Below are 20,688 nucleotides of genomic sequence, written 5' to 3'. Positions count from 1 at the left end.
ACATGTCACTCAGCCCGTCCGTCCGTGTTGAGCCACTGCTTTTTCTTTTAAAAGCTACAAAGGGTATCCGACCCAACTCTGATACTTATATCAAGCACCTTTAAATGAAAGGTGGACTTAAAAAAATAACAGCTTTATTGAGATATCAGTCATATATAAAAGGTGGAATTTATCAGCTCTTTCTCTATGTGTTCCCCCTTCCATTTCATACTGAAAACCTCATCTGCTCTACCACTTATGGACATTTTTTTTATTGGTATAAACAGGTGATTTGTTTTCCCTACTGCTGGAAGTGAAGAGCTTTTTAAGCAAGAGAATTACTGCTTAGCTCCTGAGAAATTTTGGACTGGGACTTTTGCTGTTCATATCAGCAAGTGATTTTTGTTGTTTTTGTTAAATTATTTCATCTACATTCTTCATCCTGAGTATTTGGCATACAAATTCCCCCTTTTGAGGGGGGAATGATGGATAAGAATAATTAATATTAGCTGAAAAGACAGACTGAAAATCTGAGGACTTAAGTTCTGTTCCCTTTGTAACATTAGCTAGTTTTATGACTTTAAACAAGTCACTTTGTTTCCTTATCTCTAAAATAAATGTTCTTGAGGATCCCTTCAAGACAGAATACTATGCTTTTTTGATTTCTGTTTTGTGTAGCATTTTGTGGAAGAGTCACTGGATTAAGGTCTTTTAAAATTAATTTAAAAACGTATATATCTCCAAATTACTAGCTTGAGAATTTAAAGAATAATTATTGATTTTCTTTACTAACAAAAGAATTTTTAATGACATACCAGTGAGTATTGAGAACACTTTAGCTACAGTCACCCACAGTCAGCTGATATTTAGCTGATATTTAGCTGACTGCGGAGAAGTCATGTGTTTTGAATATAAGAATAGGCACTTTCAGATGTTCTCTGAGTGCCAGTAATTAGAGTAAGCCTTAATCCACTGTGCTAAAAATAACCAAACATACCTTTCTTCTTACTAGTCTATTACTAATTTTACTTCAGTTTTAGACTTACAAATAGGCACTAAGAGAACAAAATGAGCTCATTATTGAATTTTTAAAAACCACTTGGTCCTAAATATAGGAAGTACACTTCAGGTTCTCTTGGTAATCTTTTACTAAATCAGTATGGCATTTTTTATTTCTCTTCTCTTCAAAGCTCTTAAAATATTGTTTTGAGCATATTTTAATTTTTGCCAGGTATGGGATTACTTTAATGCAATTGCTGGCTATAGTTTTTAATGTAAAACTTGGGCTCTAGAGTCAAATTGCTGTTCCTAGGCAGGTTACTCAAACCTGGGTCTTTTATCAATGCAAGTAATAATGGTATCTCATGGATACGGTTGTTGTGAGGATTAGAATGGTAAAATATGCAAAAGCCTTAGCTAACATTTAGTGTCCCATGTAGGGCGAGGATTCAGTGAATGGTACTTAATTATTATGCTTCTGTTTTTTCTTTCCCTAAGCTTTCTGGAAAGAGGCACATCATTATCCTGATAGCTATCTGTTCACCTACACCAAAGAATTCATTAATTTGATTATTCTTTTTCCATTCTGAGTGAAAGTAAACATTACTGGCTGGGGCTTAGACACATCGTTCCTGATGATTTTTAAATTAATGCTTCCAAGTGATTCATGCAGTTTAGGACCTTTGACTAGTGTTTAAGTGCTTTTTATTTGTAAGGAAAGAGGCAGTACTGTGGATAAGGAGCGAGGATGGTAAGAGCATTAGATTGTTTAATAGTAGCATGAGGAAATCTTAGAGTAAAAGGAATTTTACTTGAAACTGTTAGTAAACTTTGTATAATAAATTATTTAGCATTCTGTTCCTATCAGCTAGTCATATCTGGTTTTTAATCTACCATTTTTATGTCAGTCCCTTTAATCTTTAGTTTTCTTAAATCAGGGAATCTTATGTATCATTTATCAGTTTCCCCAAATTCAAAGTTCTATTTAATGAGCACGGGTTAGGGAGGATGGAGAGTTGGAATACTCCATTCTCTTTATAAATAGATAGACAAAAACAGAGTAGTGATGGGAAAGAGAGGGAGCACTTTGTTAAAGTTGGCATTGATGCCCTGTTTTGTCTTCCATGACTTATTCCCTTCACAATGATGATAAATGAACACATGTGAATACCTCCTCTCAATAAGACTGCAGGAGCCCCAACATTTTAAATAACTTACTGAGTGTGGAAGACACATAGAGTAGACATGCACAAAGTCATGATAAATATGCCAAGTGAGTTTGTATGACACAGTGGAAAAAGGCCTGGAGTTAAGGTCAGAAGATCGGGTCTCTTATCCCACTACTAGCACTTGTAGGCGCTGTACTCTTAAGCCTCGGTTTTTTGTTTTTGTTTTTTTTTTTTTTGTCTTTTTTTAATCTGTAATCAATGATGAAAGATAGTACTTGCTGTTGAAAACATCAAATAAGATGAAATGTTTTAATAATGAAATTAATGCTGTTGTGTGAATACTAGTTATTTTCACACTAAGGAGCAAGAATTCATTGAGACTCAAAACAGGTTGTTTGTGTTATTTTGTATACAGTATTATTTTACATTAATGCTATGAGCAGTAACTGCCCATTGTGTTTTCTAAAAATCAATTAAGTGATCTTCAGTGAAAATTATAATCTCCACTGAGATATTCTATGTTTAGCCTATCTTAGGTTTTTATTTTCTTTCTTTTCAAAAGGCTTAAGTACATGTAAACCATTTTAAAATGCCCTTTTAATCCTCCTCAAAGACTTGCTATGCCTCAAGGTTGAAGTTTTGCTTTCTTGGGTCAAGCATCACCTGATTCCGTATGCTAGAATCCTAATTTAAAGGAAAATATAAGTTTCCCAACCTTATTCCCTCTTCTAGGGTAAATAAACTACACTTCAGTTCAACAGTGTAGAACTTGGTAAATTTGAGGACAGGTCTCTGTTTCCCTTAAGTGATAGGAACTTTCTGTTCTCTTTCTCTAACTTCTGTAATAACGTGGAGCTGTTGTTCTTTTCGTGTGGTTTATTCCACAATCCTAGAAACCTTTTTAAAAATAATTATATGCTGTTAGAAGTCAAGAGCATAGTTAACCCTTGGGGATGGGAGGTTGTGACTGGGAGAGGGTAGCAGAGGAGTTTCAGGGTTCACTAGTGTTCAGCTTCTTGATCTGGGTGCTGGTATATAGTTGAGTTCACTTTGAAAATTTATTGAGCTTGTAGGACTTAAGGTCTTCTCTGTGTGTATATTATACATATTCCAATAAAATATCCCAAAATATTGACCTCATCTTGACATTATCTTCAACAAGTCCTCCGTCAGTTGAAAGGTTTCATTTTCTTCTCTGTACTTATAGTTTGAATTAATCTGTTATGTATTTTGTTTTAATTAAGTAAACTTAGGAAAAACCTGGGTCTGCTGTGTTTTAAGATGTTTATAGAAAAGAACCTGAAAGGAAGAAGGGCAAAATCACTTATTCTTTCTAAGTGGTATGATTATTTTGTTTTTTTCTTTTTGCTTGCCTATGCTTTTCAAAATTTCTCTTATGCATTTATTACTTTTGTAGTCTACGAGAAAAATCTGTACTGTTGTGAAAGAAGAAATAAACTGTATAAACTTGGGGCCTTTCATAATAGGATGTGAAAATATATTTAGAAAACATGATTACAGGGTAATAGTTTTTTTCACATTTGTACTTCGTTACAGATATGCTAGTCTATATTTTTGCTGTGCTATTGAGGATCAGGACAATGAACTAATTACCCTGGAAATAATTCATCGTTATGTGGAATTACTTGACAAGTATTTCGGCAGTGTGAGTAGTATTTTATTTTAGGAAATTGAATGCCATAGTATTTTTTGGAACCTTTTCTCTAACAAGTTTATTATTTGGTTGTCTTGGGGATTCTAACCGCAGGAGAGGGCGGGAATGACTATTTCTTGTCAGTGGGCCTGGTCAGTTCCTAACTTTCAGAATTGCTGGCCCTGCAGACGTAACTCATTTAATTAAGATGGTAAGGATGAGGTTTAAAATAGTGAAATATAAACAAGTCCAACGACAAACATTAATATCCTGTAAGTGCTTAGTATAGAATTTAGATTTGGTTAGCAGTTCTGATCATGTTACCCAGGAAATACATGTTTAAAGATCAGTTTTTATTACTAGAAATTATTAAGTTGCCCACATTGGGAACATGCAGAGCCCAATCTTATTTAGCTTGTAGGAATATGTTTTCAAGTACTTGAGATTTGGAAATTAAGCTTACTTAAACCGGTGATACTTAGTCATATTTAGAAAGAGTTAAGATTGATTCACTCTGATTTGATTTTATTCACTACCTGGTAGTGAATAAGCATCTTCTGCTTCTGCAAGTTTTAACAATTTTTTCTTTTCTTTTTTTTTTTTCCTTTTCAGGTCTGTGAACTAGATATCATCTTTAATTTTGAGAAGGCTTATTTTATTTTGGATGAGTTTCTTTTGGGAGGGGAAGTTCAGGAAACATCCAAGAAAAATGTCCTTAAAGCAATTGAGCAGGCCGATCTACTGCAGGAGGTAAGCTACTTGTTCTCTTCACTAGGCACTAGCATGTTTTGCTCTTGCTGGGGAAGTCTCAGTCATCATTCTTACAGTTTCAGAAATTACTCTGAAGCATGCTTGGCATGTAGTGTCCATCCATTTGCAGTTTATTGACTGGAATATGTGTCAGTCACGTCAACTCAGTTATCTATGGCTGGATGGTTCAGTTTGGAGATAGTCTATCGGTCAGGCCTCTTCCCGATGGCCCTTTTTGGACCCTAAAACACTGGAGTCTAAACCTTTAGAGGACAGACTACTTGAAGAAGGGAAAAGATTGGCTGAAAGTAGCAGTAGGTTGAGAACTCTCCATCTATTGCTTCAAATTGTTTAAGATAACCCCCTTTTTCATTAGTGTAGATAATCAGGAGTTGACTGTGAGATTATGACATTTTAATTCCAAATTGGCTCATATTTTTACCTCATGTCCATTAAATGCAAAAGTAGCCAAGCAAATGATAGTGTTTTCTAATTATACTTCTTGTAGAAACTTCTAGTTTTTTTTGTGTTAGCAAAACTAAACAGTATTTGCATTTCTCTTTGCTCTTCTTAAATAACAAACCATGTTCTGTCAAACTGCATTTTTGTCTTACCTCCATATCCCCAGATGTGTAACTCCCTTTTCTTTCTAATTACCATAGTCATCTTGGGTTAATCGTGCAGTTGATGCTGATGTACTTTCTATTTCTGAAGCTTAACATTTCGTAGATAAGACTACCTTTTTCTAAAAACTTAATGATACCTTAATTCAGATACCAAATTGAATTATACTTTAGAGCTAATTGTGATTTTTATCATATGGAAAGCTTACAGCGTGAGAAGTGATTAGTAAATACTGAAAAATGAAATGTGTTTTCACTAAAGTAGTTGTTAAGTGTGTGTATGCATGTATATAAAAGTCTTGAATATTTTTGGCTCACTGGTTCATTTTCCAGAAGCATTGAAAATATGGTTTTGTATTTCCAGTTTATTTTAGTCCCTTCTTTGTTACATACTTGTTTATCAGTTTGTTCTTTTTTTAGTCACCAAAGGAGACTTTAAGTCCCATTTTTTAGCCTTGGATGCATTCAGTTTTAAGGGAATGAAATAAGGGGAGAAGAGTAACTTGCTTTCTCCATTTTAACTTCTTAACTCTTGGACTCTGTGAGGAAGGGAAAGCTATTTGAGAATCTCACTGCATCAGTCACTGACTGGGACAGTTGTGGGGATTGCTTGAAGCTGAGATGACATCATCTGAATAGACATCTACTAAATGTCAGACAATGCATTGTACACTTAATGATCTTGTAGTTATCAGAAGAGTGGTTAAGGTGCCTGCAAAGGTGAAGTATTAGATTGGCAGCCCTCATGCCATCTACTCTTCAGTAGTGAAATGAACACAGACCTTTTGCCTTGTGTGTACAGTTTGCGACAGTGGTTTACCAATTGATTGGAAATGTTATTCTGGAGGTTTGTTTTTAATATCAGGTGTGCTGACTATAAGCATATACTCTACTATTGTAAAATTGGTTTTTAAAGTTAGTATCTCCTTATTTTGCTGTTCACTTATCAGACTTTTTAAAAAATTAGGTCAAAACCAGGATTAGAAATTGGAAATTTTTCATATATGTCTTCCCTTGATCACTTTCATATTTTGTCACAGATCTGTATTCTGCTCTGTCAGAACATGGCATTTCTTCCAAGTTTTACCATCATTTCCTGATTAATTACATTTGCTTTAAAATGTATTTAAAGTTATTGAAGTTCAACTTTTAATTTTAATATTTTTCCTGGAGAGTAAATTTTTGTTTGTTTGTTTAAGATGGAGTTTCGCTCTTGTTGCCCAGGCTGGAGTGCAATGGCACGATCTTGGCTCACTGCAACCTCTGCCTCCTGGGCTCAAGCGATTCTCCTGCCTCAGCCTCCCGAGTAACTGGGATTACAGGCTTGCACCACCATGCCTGGCTAATTTTGTACTTTTAGTAGAGACAGGGTTTCACCATGTTGGTCAGGCTGGTCTCGAACTCCTGACCTCAAGTGATCCGTCCCCCTTGGCCTCCCAAATGCTGGGATTAAAGGCATGAGCCACCGCGCCCGGCTGTGCCTAGATTTTTGAATGCTACTGGGAAATTGCTGTAGACCTTAGAATATGACAGCAATGTTAAGTTTACCATAGAGCATATATTTAGTATTTAAATATACTAGAGGATAAAAACATTATTGCAGATCCATATTTATTTGTGTGTGTATATGTACATATGTATGTATATTTCCCTATGGGAGTATTTTAATAGTTAATGTTGTCCTTCTGTTTGAAGTACTATTTTTATGTCTTTTTTTTTTTTTTGAGTTGGAGTTTTGCTTATCACCCAGGCTGGAGTGCAGTGGTGCAATTTCGGCTCACTGCAACCTCCGCCTCCTGGGTTCAAGCAATCCTCCTGCCTCAGCCTCCCAAGTAGCTGGGACTACAGGTGCACACCGCCATGCCCAGCTAATTTTTGTATTTTTAATAGAGACAGGGTTTCACCATGTTGGCCAGGCTGATCTCAAACTCCTGAAAGGTGATCCACCCACCTCGGCCTCCCAAAGTGCTGGGATTACAGGTGTGAGCCACCGTGTCCGGCCTATTTTTATGTCTTTAATTGGAGAAAGTAAGTGTAGAGAGAAAAGCATAGGATGACTATGGTTGGTCCCATGTAAAATTTTCCTTACCCCCTTGTAACCTTTGTTTAAAATAAAGAAATGACTACTGTTAATTACAGTTCCTTTGTCTTTAGAAGAAAGCTGTGGTCCTACTTCTCTTCTGTGACTGCTTTTACATTGCTTTGTACATGAAACTGAGTTCTACATTGAGACATTGTCTATTTAGCAGTCTGAGTGAACCATTTTTCTTAGCCATGTAGGTCTTGGGGAAGCAGTAGGTGGTGGTCCATTCTGAATTTAGAGTGAGAATACATTGTAGGTTAAGGCCATTATGAAGCCAAGCTCAAGTCTGTGTGGAGCAGTAAGGCTTCAGGTTATTCTGTTCTCTTAATCAACATACTCTGAAAAGAAATGTAGGAATGACAAGATGCATGTTTCCTAAAAATAGATTCATTTATATTTTTGATGCATGATACAGGTTTACATCTGTGGGAGAGTATTTGAATATTATGTTCATAAAATAGCGAGTGGAATAAGAGAAAAAGCACTCCCCAAACTGCTGGAAAACTTTTTGTTTTGGATACCATGACAACAAAAATAATTATGATGGTAACTAATGCTTGAGTATGTGAGGCCCTGGGCTCAGCAGTTTGCTTTAAGCATCCTGTGCTAATCCTCAAGACATCCTGTGAAAGGTTAGAGGTAGCCTCATGAGAAAGTGGAAGCTCACTGAGGTTCCATGACTGGTCTGAGGCCACCTGGTTAGCAACTGGCAAAACCAGGATTCTAAACCCAGATCTACTAGGCTTCACAGCTGTGTAAAATCTTAACCACTGTGTACTCCCCCCAACCCCAGTTATGTATTGTCTTGGTATATATATTTTAAATGTTCTGTTTTAGATACGAACTTCTTTGTTTCTCAGTCATACAGTGAGAAATTCATAATTCTCCCAGAGGTTTTTCTATGTGGAAAAGACAGTGCTATCTTTGACTTCTTAGACTGCAAATTTTTATTGTCCAGATTATCAGCAGTTGGAATTTTTTATTGGATATGTAGATATAAATAATACTTTTCAACCTGTTTCTTGTTGGATTGATCAAAATGCTGGATTTATAACTTTTTGGGTTTTATAGTTTGGGATATAGCATTCACTTAATCAATTTCATGAAATGATTCTGCTTCCGAAATTGTAAATATAGCTGTGAAGATCTCAATTCAGACTTACATTTGTAGTAGAAGTCCTAATTGGTTAATTTTAATCGAATTTTTCATGTATCATGATTTTTCCACTTAGTGTCAGGTCTTTTACTTGAATTGATTATTTCTAAGCACCAAAGATGACTTTGAACTTGTATCTGTTGGCTTAAAGGTATATGCAAATCTCAATGATTTTGATTTTTTAAAAATTTGTGAAATATACATTTCTATCCTTAAGAATGCTTATTTTCTTCAGAAAAAAATTTTTAAAAATGTCTCTTACCCAATTTGTATAAACACGTAGTTTAAGGTAATCCTTCATTTTATAGCCAAATAGGGAAGAGGGTCAGTGGATACAGATTTTCTGTTAGCATATTACAGTCAGTAATAAAAATGTAACATTAAATGTATATTCAAATAATAGTTGCTAAAATATTAGCAGACATTGTGATTAGATAATAAAGATATCTTTTTTTATTTTACTTCATTACTTGGTAAATAAGGGATTAGTTTTGACATATCTAGACCAAACTTCATGTTTATTCCTTTTGGTGTTTGGTTGTATGAATACATAATTAGGTTTGGGGGTAAAGCCCAGAAATTGGCCCATTATCCATTTTTTAATGTTTGGCTGTCTTAACATGCCACTGGTACTAAAGTTGATTCTTAAAGTACAACATGCTGAAATTCCTAAATTGATACTCTTTGCAATACTTGGAATACTTTTCCCCACCTCCTATTTTAAGCTAGATTTTTGGAGGGATAGGGTGGGGGGTGGTGTTGTAGTTGGATTTGTTTAAACACACACATATATAATGAGAAAGGAAATAATAGCATGGCTTTTTTTCTGTAAAGTCAAGCACTTACCAGTTTTTCTCTGCTCTTTAATTTTATAGAGCCAGAATGAAGAATGGGGAGGTTTGTCTGAGGATATCTTATGATAAAGAGCAGTCTAAGGCTTTAGTCCCTTTGATCCCCAACTTATTTATTGGTAACTACTAAATTTACCATTTTTGTGGCATGGATAAAATGGAGTGCTATGCAAATACTGTTGCACGTGAGATGATATCTAAGTCCTTGCTTGATCCGTGAAGATCAAATAGCTAAATACTGGGCATTTGGGCTTTAACCCTTAGCGGTTGATGCATGATGGTGTTGATTAGCGCTTTGAGATGTGTCAACCTTTCTTTTTTATACTAACAGCATCATTTTGAAATTTGTGGTGTTTTTTTCTTTTGAGCTTTGTTTGCTGTTGGTATTTTTTCTCACTAAAGTAATCTGTGAAATGCAAAATAAGTGAGGTACCAAAAGCAAGCATTATACTCATGAATTTGCTTTTACTTCGAGATGATCCACTTTATGAATAGATTTACTGGATTTGCAGCTGTTTATCTGCCTCATCTAGAAAGTGGTACTCTACGGAGGATTAGTGCTGCTAAAATTGATTTGTTTTAGTGCTGGGGGCTGCATGATATATCTTAGTACTATGCTATATTTTTGTGAAAGTAATAATCTGTGGGACCGCACACAAATGGAAAGGTAAGAATCTTAGGAGAAAAGTGATTTCTTTTAAAAAATGAAGCTTTTGTAACTTAAAATTATTTTAATAAGTACTTTTTGAAGTATTGAATAACATCTCTTTTAATATGAAGTTTTGGATTTTTTAAAGGTCAGCTCTTGATATAATTAAGAGTATTTGGGCTGAGCTCGGTGGCCCACGCTTGTAATCCCAGCACATTGGGAGGCTGGGGCAGGTGGATCGCTTGAGCCCAGAAGTTTGAGACCAGTCTGGGCAATGTGGTGAAACCCCGTGCTTACAAAAAGTTAAAAAAAAAAGACTAGCTGGGCATGATGGTGTGTGTCTGTAGTCCCAGCTAATTGGGAGGCTGAGGCGGGAGGATTGATTGAGCCCAGGAGGTCCAGGCTGTAGTGAGCCATGATCATGCCACTATATACCAGCCTGGGTGGCAACAGAACTAAACCTTGCCGGAAGGAGAGGAGAGGAGAGAGAGAGGAGGAGAGGGGAGGGGAGGGGAGGGGAGGGGAGGGATATTTGGGTGTGCTAGTCAAACTCGAGAATATCTTAAATTGTTTTAAAAAACGAGATGCTTCCAAATATATACAATAATGTCATTTAATAGCAAAAAGCATTTTGATATAAATCCTCTTAGAATTTGCTTAAATAAGACAAACTCATGTAACTCCTTTGTAATTACTACTGTTCATGTTAAAACCTTCAAGCCTAACTCTTTCTTTTAAATTGGGTTTAAAGTTAACAAGACTATAGTCTTTTCTTGCCAGTGTACTTTAGTTTTTTTTATAGGTAAACTCAATCAGGGTTTATTATAACAAATTCTGGATAAATGAAGTTTGATTACATTAATGCTTGAAATGGAAATGCTTGAAAAGAAGGGCAGAAAGCAGGACAAATGTTGCCTTTCATTTTACATTTAATAAGAAACAGTTTGGCTGGGCACAGTCAAACTCAGACCTGTAATCCCAGCACTTTGGAAGGCTGAGGTGGGTGGATCACTCGAGGCCAGGAGTTCGAGACCAATCTGGCCAACATGGCGAAACCCCATCTCTACAAAAAATACAAAAATTAGCTGGGCGTGGTGGCGCACACCTGTAGTCCCAGCTACCTGCGGGACTGAGGCACAAGAATGGCTTGAACTCGGGAAGCAGAGGCTGCAGTGAGCCGAAATCTGGCCACTGCACTCCAGCCTGGGTGACAGAGTGAGATTCTGTCTCAAAAATAAATAAATAAAATAATTTGGCCAGTGTCCTTATTCACTGGTTCTCAGGTTGTCATCATTTTGCTTTGTGTGTTTTTGAGCCTTTTTTCTTTGTATGCTTTTCAAAATTTTGAGGATTTTCCCCTTGCTATTTTTATTCTACTTTTCTTTTCTTAAATGCTGATCCTGACCTAGTAATTGGAATTCATGAGCCCTAGGGTTGGAACCTACACAGGGACCTGCGAAGAGAATAGTCTGTGGTGTTGGCGGTGATTTTTTTTTTAATTAAAAAATACTTTCTGAAAAATTTCAGGTTCGAGTCCTTTTTTCACCTACTGACATTTTCTTTTGTTTCCTCTGATGCCTTTTTTTAAAAATAAAAATTCCCATTCTGGAAAAATTAGCAAATACAGGCAAACACACTAGAATATAATCTTACCCACCAACTAGAGCCAATTAGATTAACTCAGTGGTTCCCATGGGGTGGGAGTGGTGCAGTTGTGCCCCTGTAGGGGACATTGGGTAGTGTTTGGACACATTTTTGGTTGTCACAACTTGGGGTGCAGTGCTACCGGCATCCAGTAGGTAAAGACCAAGGATGCTGCTGAGAATTCTACAGTGCACAGGATAGCCCCTTTAGAACAAGGAATTATCTGGCCTCACATGTCAGCTGTACCCAGGTTAAGAAGCCTTGGTTTAATTTAACACTATGGAGTAAATACTCCATTTACATTTATAGACTGCTATATCTTCTCAATATTATATGTAGGCCACAGTATAAATAACTGACTAAAAATTAATCTAAAATGCAAAAAATCAAGAAAGGATAAATGTGCTTAAGAACACACAAATAGCTATACAAATCATTCCTAGGCCGGGCGTGGTGGCTCACGCCTGTAATACCAGCACTTTGGCAGGCTGAGGCAGGTGGATCACAAGGTCAGAAGATCGAGACCAACCTGGCCAACATGGTGAAACCCTGTTTTGAGACAGGGTCTCACTCTGTCACCAAGGCTGGAATGCAGTGGCGCCACCGTGGCTCACTTGCAGCCTTGAACTCCTGGGCTCAAGTGATCCTCCCACCTCAGCCTCCCGAGTGGCTGGGATTACAGGTGCACACCACCATGCCCAGCTAATTTTTTAAAAATTTTCGGTAGAAATGGGGTCTCGCCATGTTGCCAGGAGTGGTCTCGAACTCCTGGGTTCATGCAATCCTCCCACCTTGGCCTCCCAAAGTGCTGGGATTACAGGCGTGAGCCAGTGCACCTGGCCTCTTCTTTTTTATTTTAAAAGCACAATTAACTGTTAAAGTGATTTGTCTTTAGTATTTGATAACTATACTAGAGCGTTGTTTATAAGATGTAGTAAATTATCGTCATCATTATTTTTAAGACAAATTTATAAGACAAATGTAATAGAAGTAGATTAATAGCACAATAGAAAAAGATGGCAGAAAACATGAATATGTGATTCACAGATGAAGGCAAAACAAATGGTCCTTTTATTAAGGGAATGCAAATTTAAAAATCAACTAGACCCTTTTTTTTGTTTGTTTCTTCTTGGATTGGCAAAGATGAGCACTTAAAAGTTGTATTTTGTTTTGGATGATTAGTTTGGTTATGTCTACTAATGACTAAATGTGTGCATACCTTTTGACCCATTAGTTATACTTCAAAGAATTTTATGCAACAAAAATGTACTGAGACACACTGCTTAGTATAATAAGCCATTGAAGCTTACCTAAATATTCATCAATGAGAAATAGGTTAAGAAAACTGTGGTACAACCATACATGAAATTGATGTACCTGTAAAAGAAATGAGATCGATTTTTTTTTTTGTAATGATATGGAAGGATACTCAAAGTATATCATGTGAGAAAAGATCTAGGAACAGGATATTTATATTATTATTATTATTATTATTATTTTGTTCTTTGTAGGGACAGGGTCTCACCATGTTGCCCAGGCTTAGGAGCAGGATATTAGCTAACTTGTGTTACCTCTGAAAATCTTTGAAGTTCCCCCTGCTCTTTTTTCCAGAAGTGTAAAAACAAGCATATATTTAGTATTATACATTTTTAAAAAATGGAAAAATGCTGCTGTGTGAATGAAAGAGTATACATCGTGTTGCTCCAGATGGTAAAACTAGAGTAGAATTTACTAAAATAAAGTTTCAGCACGTAAAGTAAAGCACTTCTCTGCTCTTGGCCATTTTAGACACTAACCATCTGGAGCAACCATGTAACTCTTGCCACTCATTGCTAACTTAATGTAAAAAAAAAAAATCGCTTGAGTTTCTTAACACTTCACAAATGCTTGTAAGACTGACACTGGGAGCCCTGTCATCTAAAAGGCACCTTACAGAGTGCTTTCAATTCTTCTGTTTTTTTCATTCATTGCTCAAAATAGATTGTATTAAGATTAGATACTCTCTGGCTTCTTGGTCTTTGACACAAGGAAGAGGGTTCCAGAGTTGAGAGTAAGGACTTTGCATCCTTTGCCATAGAATTCGATTAGGGTCAATAAAAAGGACCATTGTGTTCTAGAATGTGAAGGACGAAGGATACCACTTTATAGTGCAAGGAATAAGTGAAGAAGTCCTTTTATAAGGAAAACTGCAGTAGAGCAATAACTTGAAATTACACTTATTTATATTTACTTTTCATTAAATGTAAATTATTTTCTTTTACTACATTGTACTAGTAGAAAGATAATCAGCAGTTTAGGCATTCAGTCATGGATATTCAATACCATTGGTTTACTTAAGCACTTCTCATGTCAACAAGACTTAAGCCTGCAGATAACTCCTAGTTTATCAGTGTTCGTTATAGCTTCCCGGTTGGTTTTACTTGTGAGTCATAAGCCTAGTATGGTGAATATCTAGGAAATTTCACGGTAACAGGGCTTGTCTTAGGTTTTGAGAACAGGTGTAACTTGACTTCTCTCTGCTGTTTGTCATCCTACACTTCCCACTACATCTGGTCCTTTTTTTAGGGTGCTGAGAACAACATTTTTCTTCATGCAGGGGAAAGTAGAAGTGCATGTTTTCTAAGAAGGACAAATAGGAATAGAATACAAGAAAGGTATATTGGGGCCGGGCGTAGTGGCTCACGCCTGTAATCCCAGCACTTTGGGAGGCTGAGGCGGGTGGATCGTGAGGTCAGGAGTTCGAGACTAGCCTGGCCAAGATGGTGAAACCTCATGTCTACTAAAAAAAAAAAAAAAAAAAATAGCCAGGTGCAGTGGTGCGTGCCTGTAATCCCAGCTACTCAGGAAACTGAGGCAGGAGAATCGCTTGAACCCGGGAGGCGGAGGTTGCAGTGAGGTGAGATCATGCCACTGCCCTCTAACCTGGGTGACAGAGCAAGATTCTGTCTCAAAAAAAAAAAAAAAAAGTATATTGGAAGGGAGAATGGGAATGGAATCAAAATCATTGGTCTTGGATGAGAAGAGTCTTTCTCCTTGGTTTTGTGGTGATAATGGGGTAAAGCTGTAGACTTTTTTTTTTTCTTTAATTCATGAGTAAGATGAGCAAAATTGAGAAAGTGTCATTTTCTTGGCCTTGAGAAATGACATTATCTAAAGGAGAATTGTTGGGACTGGGGAGAAGGGGAGGAGTGTATAGCTTGAAGACAGTATGAGGAGTTGGCAGTAGACTTAGTGGGGAGCAAATTAGTGAGGAGCAAAAAAGATTTCCTGGGATTCAAGGCCCGTTTCAGGTTGAAATAATACATTGTCATCCTTATTCAAAGAATAGGTTTCCAGAGAACCTGTACTAAGGACAATACGTGGTTTATAGTTGTATAATACAACTGGATTAAAAAAATTTTTTCTTACTGTTTTCATTCTGGCCTTTATTCCCACTTAATTGAAATCACTGGGGTTTTAGTGTTGTAAGAAACTGATAGTTATGCTAAGTATTATGTGTGACTGTTTCCTGCAGGTACCCAGGGGAAGAACAAAATAGTAGGCCTAGGCCTGCACAGGGTCCCTTGTGTGCTATGACAGACTTTACTCTCACCCTCCCTAATTCCTAATTGATATAATTTGTATGTGACTCACAAGAGGTACTGGTGGTAAGAGGCGATTCAATTATAAGCTGGAGTTTGTAATTGAATCTACTTTCTTTGTATCTGAAAGAAAAATATTTTTGTTAATTATGGGCATATCATTTAGCTAAAAAATTACCTTAAATGTTAAGTGGTCTTTAAGGCATTTATAACGGAATTTTTTAGACCCTAGCAGTCTAAACTGGGAAATTATTTAAAATGTTATTAAAGCAACTTAAAATGGTAAAAATAATACATTTATTTTTGTGCATTTTAGAGTTTCTTTTCTTCTTGAAGGATGTTTTTCCAATGAGGGGTTTCTCTCTATGAAGAATATTCTCACAATTAATAGATGCTAATTTCTTACTTAAGTAAAGTAATATGGATCATTGGCTGTAAAGAATAGTTTGGCTTATCATCAACCCTTTTCTTTCCTAAAAGTAGTAAAAGGTGTGTCAGAGTATAAGTGGTGGAAATGCGTGGGTGGTCACATTGAGAATTGTTCCTGTAGAATTGTTGGTGTAGTTCATAGTAAGTCTCCTGGGGAGGAATGGTTGCATACTCAGCCCTATTTGGGAAACCACCTCTTTTAATGAGCATAAGCTCTCGATGGTTGGTTTTTACATAGTATGATAGAAAATTAAGAGAGAAAAGAAAAAGATGAAAAACTATAATATAAAGGCTCAAAGAACTGGTATTATTTAGTCAAAAGGTTATTTGACAGATTGGTATTATTTAGGCAAAAGGTTATTTGACAGACTTAAACTTTTCTTGTTCTCTCTCCAGAAAACAGAGACTATGTATCACAGCAAGAGTTTCATTGGGTTTAAGAAAGCGTACTAGAATACGTGCTGGAGTACTGACATGCTTCAAAATGTAGTAGGATATATAAATTCAGTTTGTAATTACAATTTTGTCAAGTTTGTTATTTATATTTTAGCATTATCTGAAAAGTCTAATTACATTAAATCCCAAGGGATAGTCCCAATTACTTCATTAAACTGATATTTTCATAGGGAATTTTGCTTGGATAATGATCCATTATTGGGGCTTATAATTTATTTTTTACACAGAATATGGAAATAGGTTCAGAGGTTCATTGACAAAAAAGCATTCATTAAATACTGTGAATCACTAATGCCATTGATACAGAAGAATTTCCCTATGAAAATGAGAGCTTCTGTAAGAAAATGAAGTAGTTGGGAGTTTAATTTCTTATTAATATGATTTTAACTTGCTGCTTCATACCACTATATTCTGAGTTGGGGGAAAAGGGCAGCTATCTCTCTAAAATATTTAGGAATTCTTTGAGGATTAAAATGTAACTGGCTTTTGTCCTCAGATACTTTTGTAATTAATGGTTGTGTAAGTTTAGGGATTTGTTAGATATTTTTCTTGGAACAGTTTACATGATTTTGTAGTTCAACATTTCAAAGTTTCAACTTGAATAAATATTAAAATGAGGATACTTTAAAGACACTCAAATAAGCAATTTTAAACTTGCTTTCTGATGGGGATATAATCCCTATGATGGGCCCTCTCCCCAGGAAAATTTGTACATCATTTTGTTTCTAATTTCAGGGAACTCTCGGAGCCCCTAGAAGTCCTTCTGTAGACACTCAAATCTGTTTGGAGAGTTCGTTAAAATCTGTCTTGAGGATTTTTAAAAAAGTAATATCCTCAGTCTCAGTCAAAGTTTTTGAATTTTTTGCTTTTGTAGGTATAAGTAAACAGTTAAAAAACCTTCATTGCTACTTAAAATACCAGATGAGTGACTACTTTTCCACTTTTTATTGGGAAAGATTTTTCTCTAGGTTCTTTACTTTATGTAATACAAATGAACTAATGAATTTAAACACTGGTGGAAGGGGAATATTCTAATTGAATTTTCGGTCAACTCAGTATTGACCAGATGACTTACACTGAAAATCTTTTCATAATATTAGTAATAAATATAGTGTTTTAGGATTTTGTAAAATTTCTGGAGGATGTCTGTCATCATTTTGAACACTATATATAGTAAAGTTAGAAAAAAATGAATCTAAAGTCTTGGGCATTGTTTAGAAGTTAAATACTCAGCCTTAAACCAAAGAATGAAAGCAAACAGAAACTTAAGTTTTAGTTATCTTTACTGTGAACTAAATGTTCTAGAAATCTGATTGTGTCTGTGTCAGTTTGTATACTGTGTGTAAGAATGTATGCATTTCTTTTGTAGCCACGTCATGAATATTTTAATGTCCCTGTGTACTAAATGACTACTCATCGAGTATGCAGAATTTCACAGAGGAAATAGAATGCTGATATACATATGAAAGAAAATATCCACAGCATGGTGATTTATTATCTTGTATAATAATAGTAGAACATTTCAGAACTAGTACTTTTATGATTGTATTTTTTTCCTGTTCACATTCCAAACTTTTCTGTTTTATTTCATTCTATATGTGATCTTGATATAGCTCATTCCTCTCTGCAACTGATTTAATCTCATCTTGACAAAATATAACTTAGAAGTGTTTTGAGTAATATTAAATCTTAAACACATACATACTATCATTAATGAACTATCCGTGATTTATAAGAGGAAAACATGACAATCATTAAAATGTTTACCAAAGAAAATATAGCTGAAGTGCTAGGTCAAAATAAGCAGTGCTGTAATATATAGTATGGTTTGGTCTTCAAATATTGAGGTTAAAAAAAGAAACTATTTTGTGTGATTATCTTACAATCTGTATGAGCGAATGTGTTCTAATGTATTACATAAAAGTATATGTGAAAATAATACAAGAAACTAAAATTAATTTGTACCATTATATAACATTTAAGGTTAAAACATTCAGTGTTAAGAAATTCTGTAGTGCCACATTTATTGAATCACATTTGTGCTATATAATAATATCAAACAGTCCCTTTAAGAACTTATTAGAGAGCTATGTCTGAAGTCTGTTCTGCAATATCTGTTGCTTAATAACTCTTTCAAAGCATTAATACTGAGTTTATATAGTTCAAAAATTCTAATATTCAGTTTTAATACCTAAATATTTATATTTTACTAGTGATGGCATTCTAATATATTGAGTCCTCATTTAAATACTTAATGCTTTGTTAACTGTGGCATTATATTTCTGAATTTTAAAACCTTTAATATTGGTGACTGTTGCATATTCTTTTAATAAAACATGCAGCCTATTTTATTATAAAAGGAAAACAATTCATTGTTTATATCTAGAGAGCATAAAGCCTAAGTAAGTTATTAAACAATAATTTCACAAGATGTTCAAATCGATTTACTACTGAAAGAAGATTTATGAAAATGTGTTTTGACCAAACTTAGTATTAGGCAGGTACACAGATAAGATTTTCCATTCTTAACATTCTCACTGTAATGCACTACATTTGAAGCACCTGGATGTGCTATCAAATGGGAAATTTAGCATTATATATTGGAAGCATTGAGAAACATTGGTCTTTCATTTCTATTTTTCCCCTCCTTTCTTCCTCCTGCCCCACAATATGTTATTCATCTGGTTTTAATGCTACATAAATATGCATTGTCTCATGCCTGTTTGTGTTGGATGCCTTGTGCTAAGCTGTAACAAAATGTTGCTTCTTTTGCTATCTGTATACAGCTGCTTGCTTTAAATGAGTAGATTCTGAAATAGCTTTCCTTGCATGTCTAAAATAAAAGTATTGCATGTACTTCGTCTCATGTGAATGACTTTTTTTCTTTTCCATCCCTCATAAAATAACGTTTTATATGTTCATTTTCTAGGCAAATTTTTAAAATTGTGGTTAAAAACACGTAACACAGAATTCACCATCTTACGCAGGTTTAAGTGTGCGGTTCAGTTGTGTTAAGTATATTCACATTGTTGTGCAGCAGATCTGCAGGACTTTTTCGTCTTGCAGAACTGAAACTCTATACCCATTAATCAGCAGTTCCCCATATCCACCTCTCCCCCAGCCCCTGGCAACCACAATTCGACTTTCTGTTTCTGTAAATTTTACGACTTTAGATAACAGTTTTTCTCCGTAATTTTGAGCTACAATTTCAGTGTGAACATGTGTAAGTTCCATTTTATATTATCAACACAATTTATTTTAAAACTCTACCTGTACAAGTCTCACAGTAATAAAATATGTAAATAATTATTTGAAACTAGGCCTTTTAGAAAGGACAAATATTTTCAATAATGCATATTTGATAAGCAGTATGATTATCTTCAGGAAATGCTATGTAAGATTGCAGGCAGTGAGCACAGGGGGAAGAGTCTGACCAGCTCCAAGGAGTAGCTGTGGGACATTTTTACATGGAGAACCTGAGAATGTAAACTGTGTAGAATTCAATGGAGGCATTATTTAATTGATACATTCAAGGCTACATGAACTTTTAAACTATTTAACATTACATGGATATAATTATTTTAAATTTTTCTTGAATATGTGATTTAGATGTCATTCTCTCAGTGTATTTAATGCTTAAGGCTAAATATAAATGAAAGAGATTGGCTTACATCATTCTTGGGTGTTGTATCATTTCCACTGGACTTTCTTAAAAAACTTAATCATGAAAACTTCAAGACTCACGAGTATAGGAAATGGTATAAAGAACCCTCGTGTACACATCACTGAGCTTCAAGAACCATCAACTTAATACTGTTTCCCCAACCACTCCCCGGATTTTTGCCTCAGTATCTTAGAGCAAGTCCTAGACATCTTGTCAGTTTGTCTTTAATACTTCAGTCTGTGTCCCTAACAGATAAAGTACCATGCCCAACAAAATTAACAGGAATTAATAATTAATATCTTGTGCCTGGCTCAGTTTTTCCTAATTGTCTGAAAAATGCCTTTTTATATTTGGTTTGTTAGAATCAGATTCCAACCAAGACTCTCACGTATCTGATTGATGTGTCTTTTAAGTCTCTTTTAATCTTTAACAAGTCTTCTGCTTTATCCCCCCTTGCCATTTTTTTTTAAAAACCAGCTCATTTATGCTGCAGGATATCCTACCTTATGGATTTGGCCATCGTATTCATGTGGCAATGTTTAGCTGTTCTTATATCCCTCATCTCTGTTTAGATCTGTAACCTGACTAGATTGAGGTTCAATTTGAGGGGGCAAGAATACTTCATAGGTTAGACTCTTATTAAAAAAATACCTTTTTCACTAAAGCTGATTTTTACCCATTTTTATTACTATGCAGACATACTACAAGGTCATCATATGAGCTTTATAAGTAGAATTGGTATATAGTACTTGCATTTAATAATAAATGCTAAATCATTTAGATTTCAATTGTGTAACTATATCACCTAACATTTTGGAGCACTTTCTATAAATTAGGCAGAGCCTTAACTCACTTAATCTCAACATATGAAGGTAAGTACTATTATCCATGTTTTCCAAATAAGGAAACAGACCATAGAGTTTAAGTAATTTACTTAAGATTACACCATGAAGTGCTTTACTTGCAATTAATATTCTAAAGATTTATGGTTTAATATAATT

General features: G+C 35.2%; 2 protein-coding genes across 6 annotated transcripts in view; both read left to right on the top strand.

Annotated features, from left to right (window-relative positions):
* The window catches only part of PIR (pirin), a 517,051-nt gene that overhangs the window by 33,502 nt on the left and 462,861 nt on the right, over positions 1 to 20,688 (top strand). The window lies entirely within an intron of this gene.
* Positions 1 to 20,688, top strand: part of AP1S2 (adaptor related protein complex 1 subunit sigma 2) — a 68,931-nt gene that overhangs the window by 46,069 nt on the left and 2,174 nt on the right. The window contains exons 3-5 of one of the 5 annotated variants that reach the window (XR_007722795.1): positions 3,705 to 3,813; positions 4,414 to 4,551; positions 9,289 to 9,383. Coding sequence is in view for 4 of the 5 variants with exons in the window: in XM_050777669.1 (XP_050633626.1) it covers positions 3,705 to 3,813; positions 4,414 to 4,551; positions 15,964 to 16,020 (304 nt within the window). In the remaining variant the exon portion in view is untranslated. Of the gene's footprint in view, positions 1 to 3,704; positions 3,814 to 4,413; positions 4,552 to 9,288; positions 9,384 to 15,963; positions 18,880 to 20,688 lie in introns of those variants that run through there. The other 4 variants (XM_050777672.1, XM_050777669.1, XM_050777670.1 and 1 more) reach the window with 4 other exon arrangements.

Source organism: Macaca thibetana, chromosome X (genome assembly GCF_024542745.1).
Source record: "Macaca thibetana thibetana isolate TM-01 chromosome X, ASM2454274v1, whole genome shotgun sequence".
Taxonomy (NCBI): Eukaryota; Metazoa; Chordata; class Mammalia; order Primates; family Cercopithecidae; genus Macaca; species Macaca thibetana.
The sequence above is the reverse complement of the archived record's forward strand: the minus strand, read 5'-3'. Positions and strand labels throughout refer to the sequence as shown.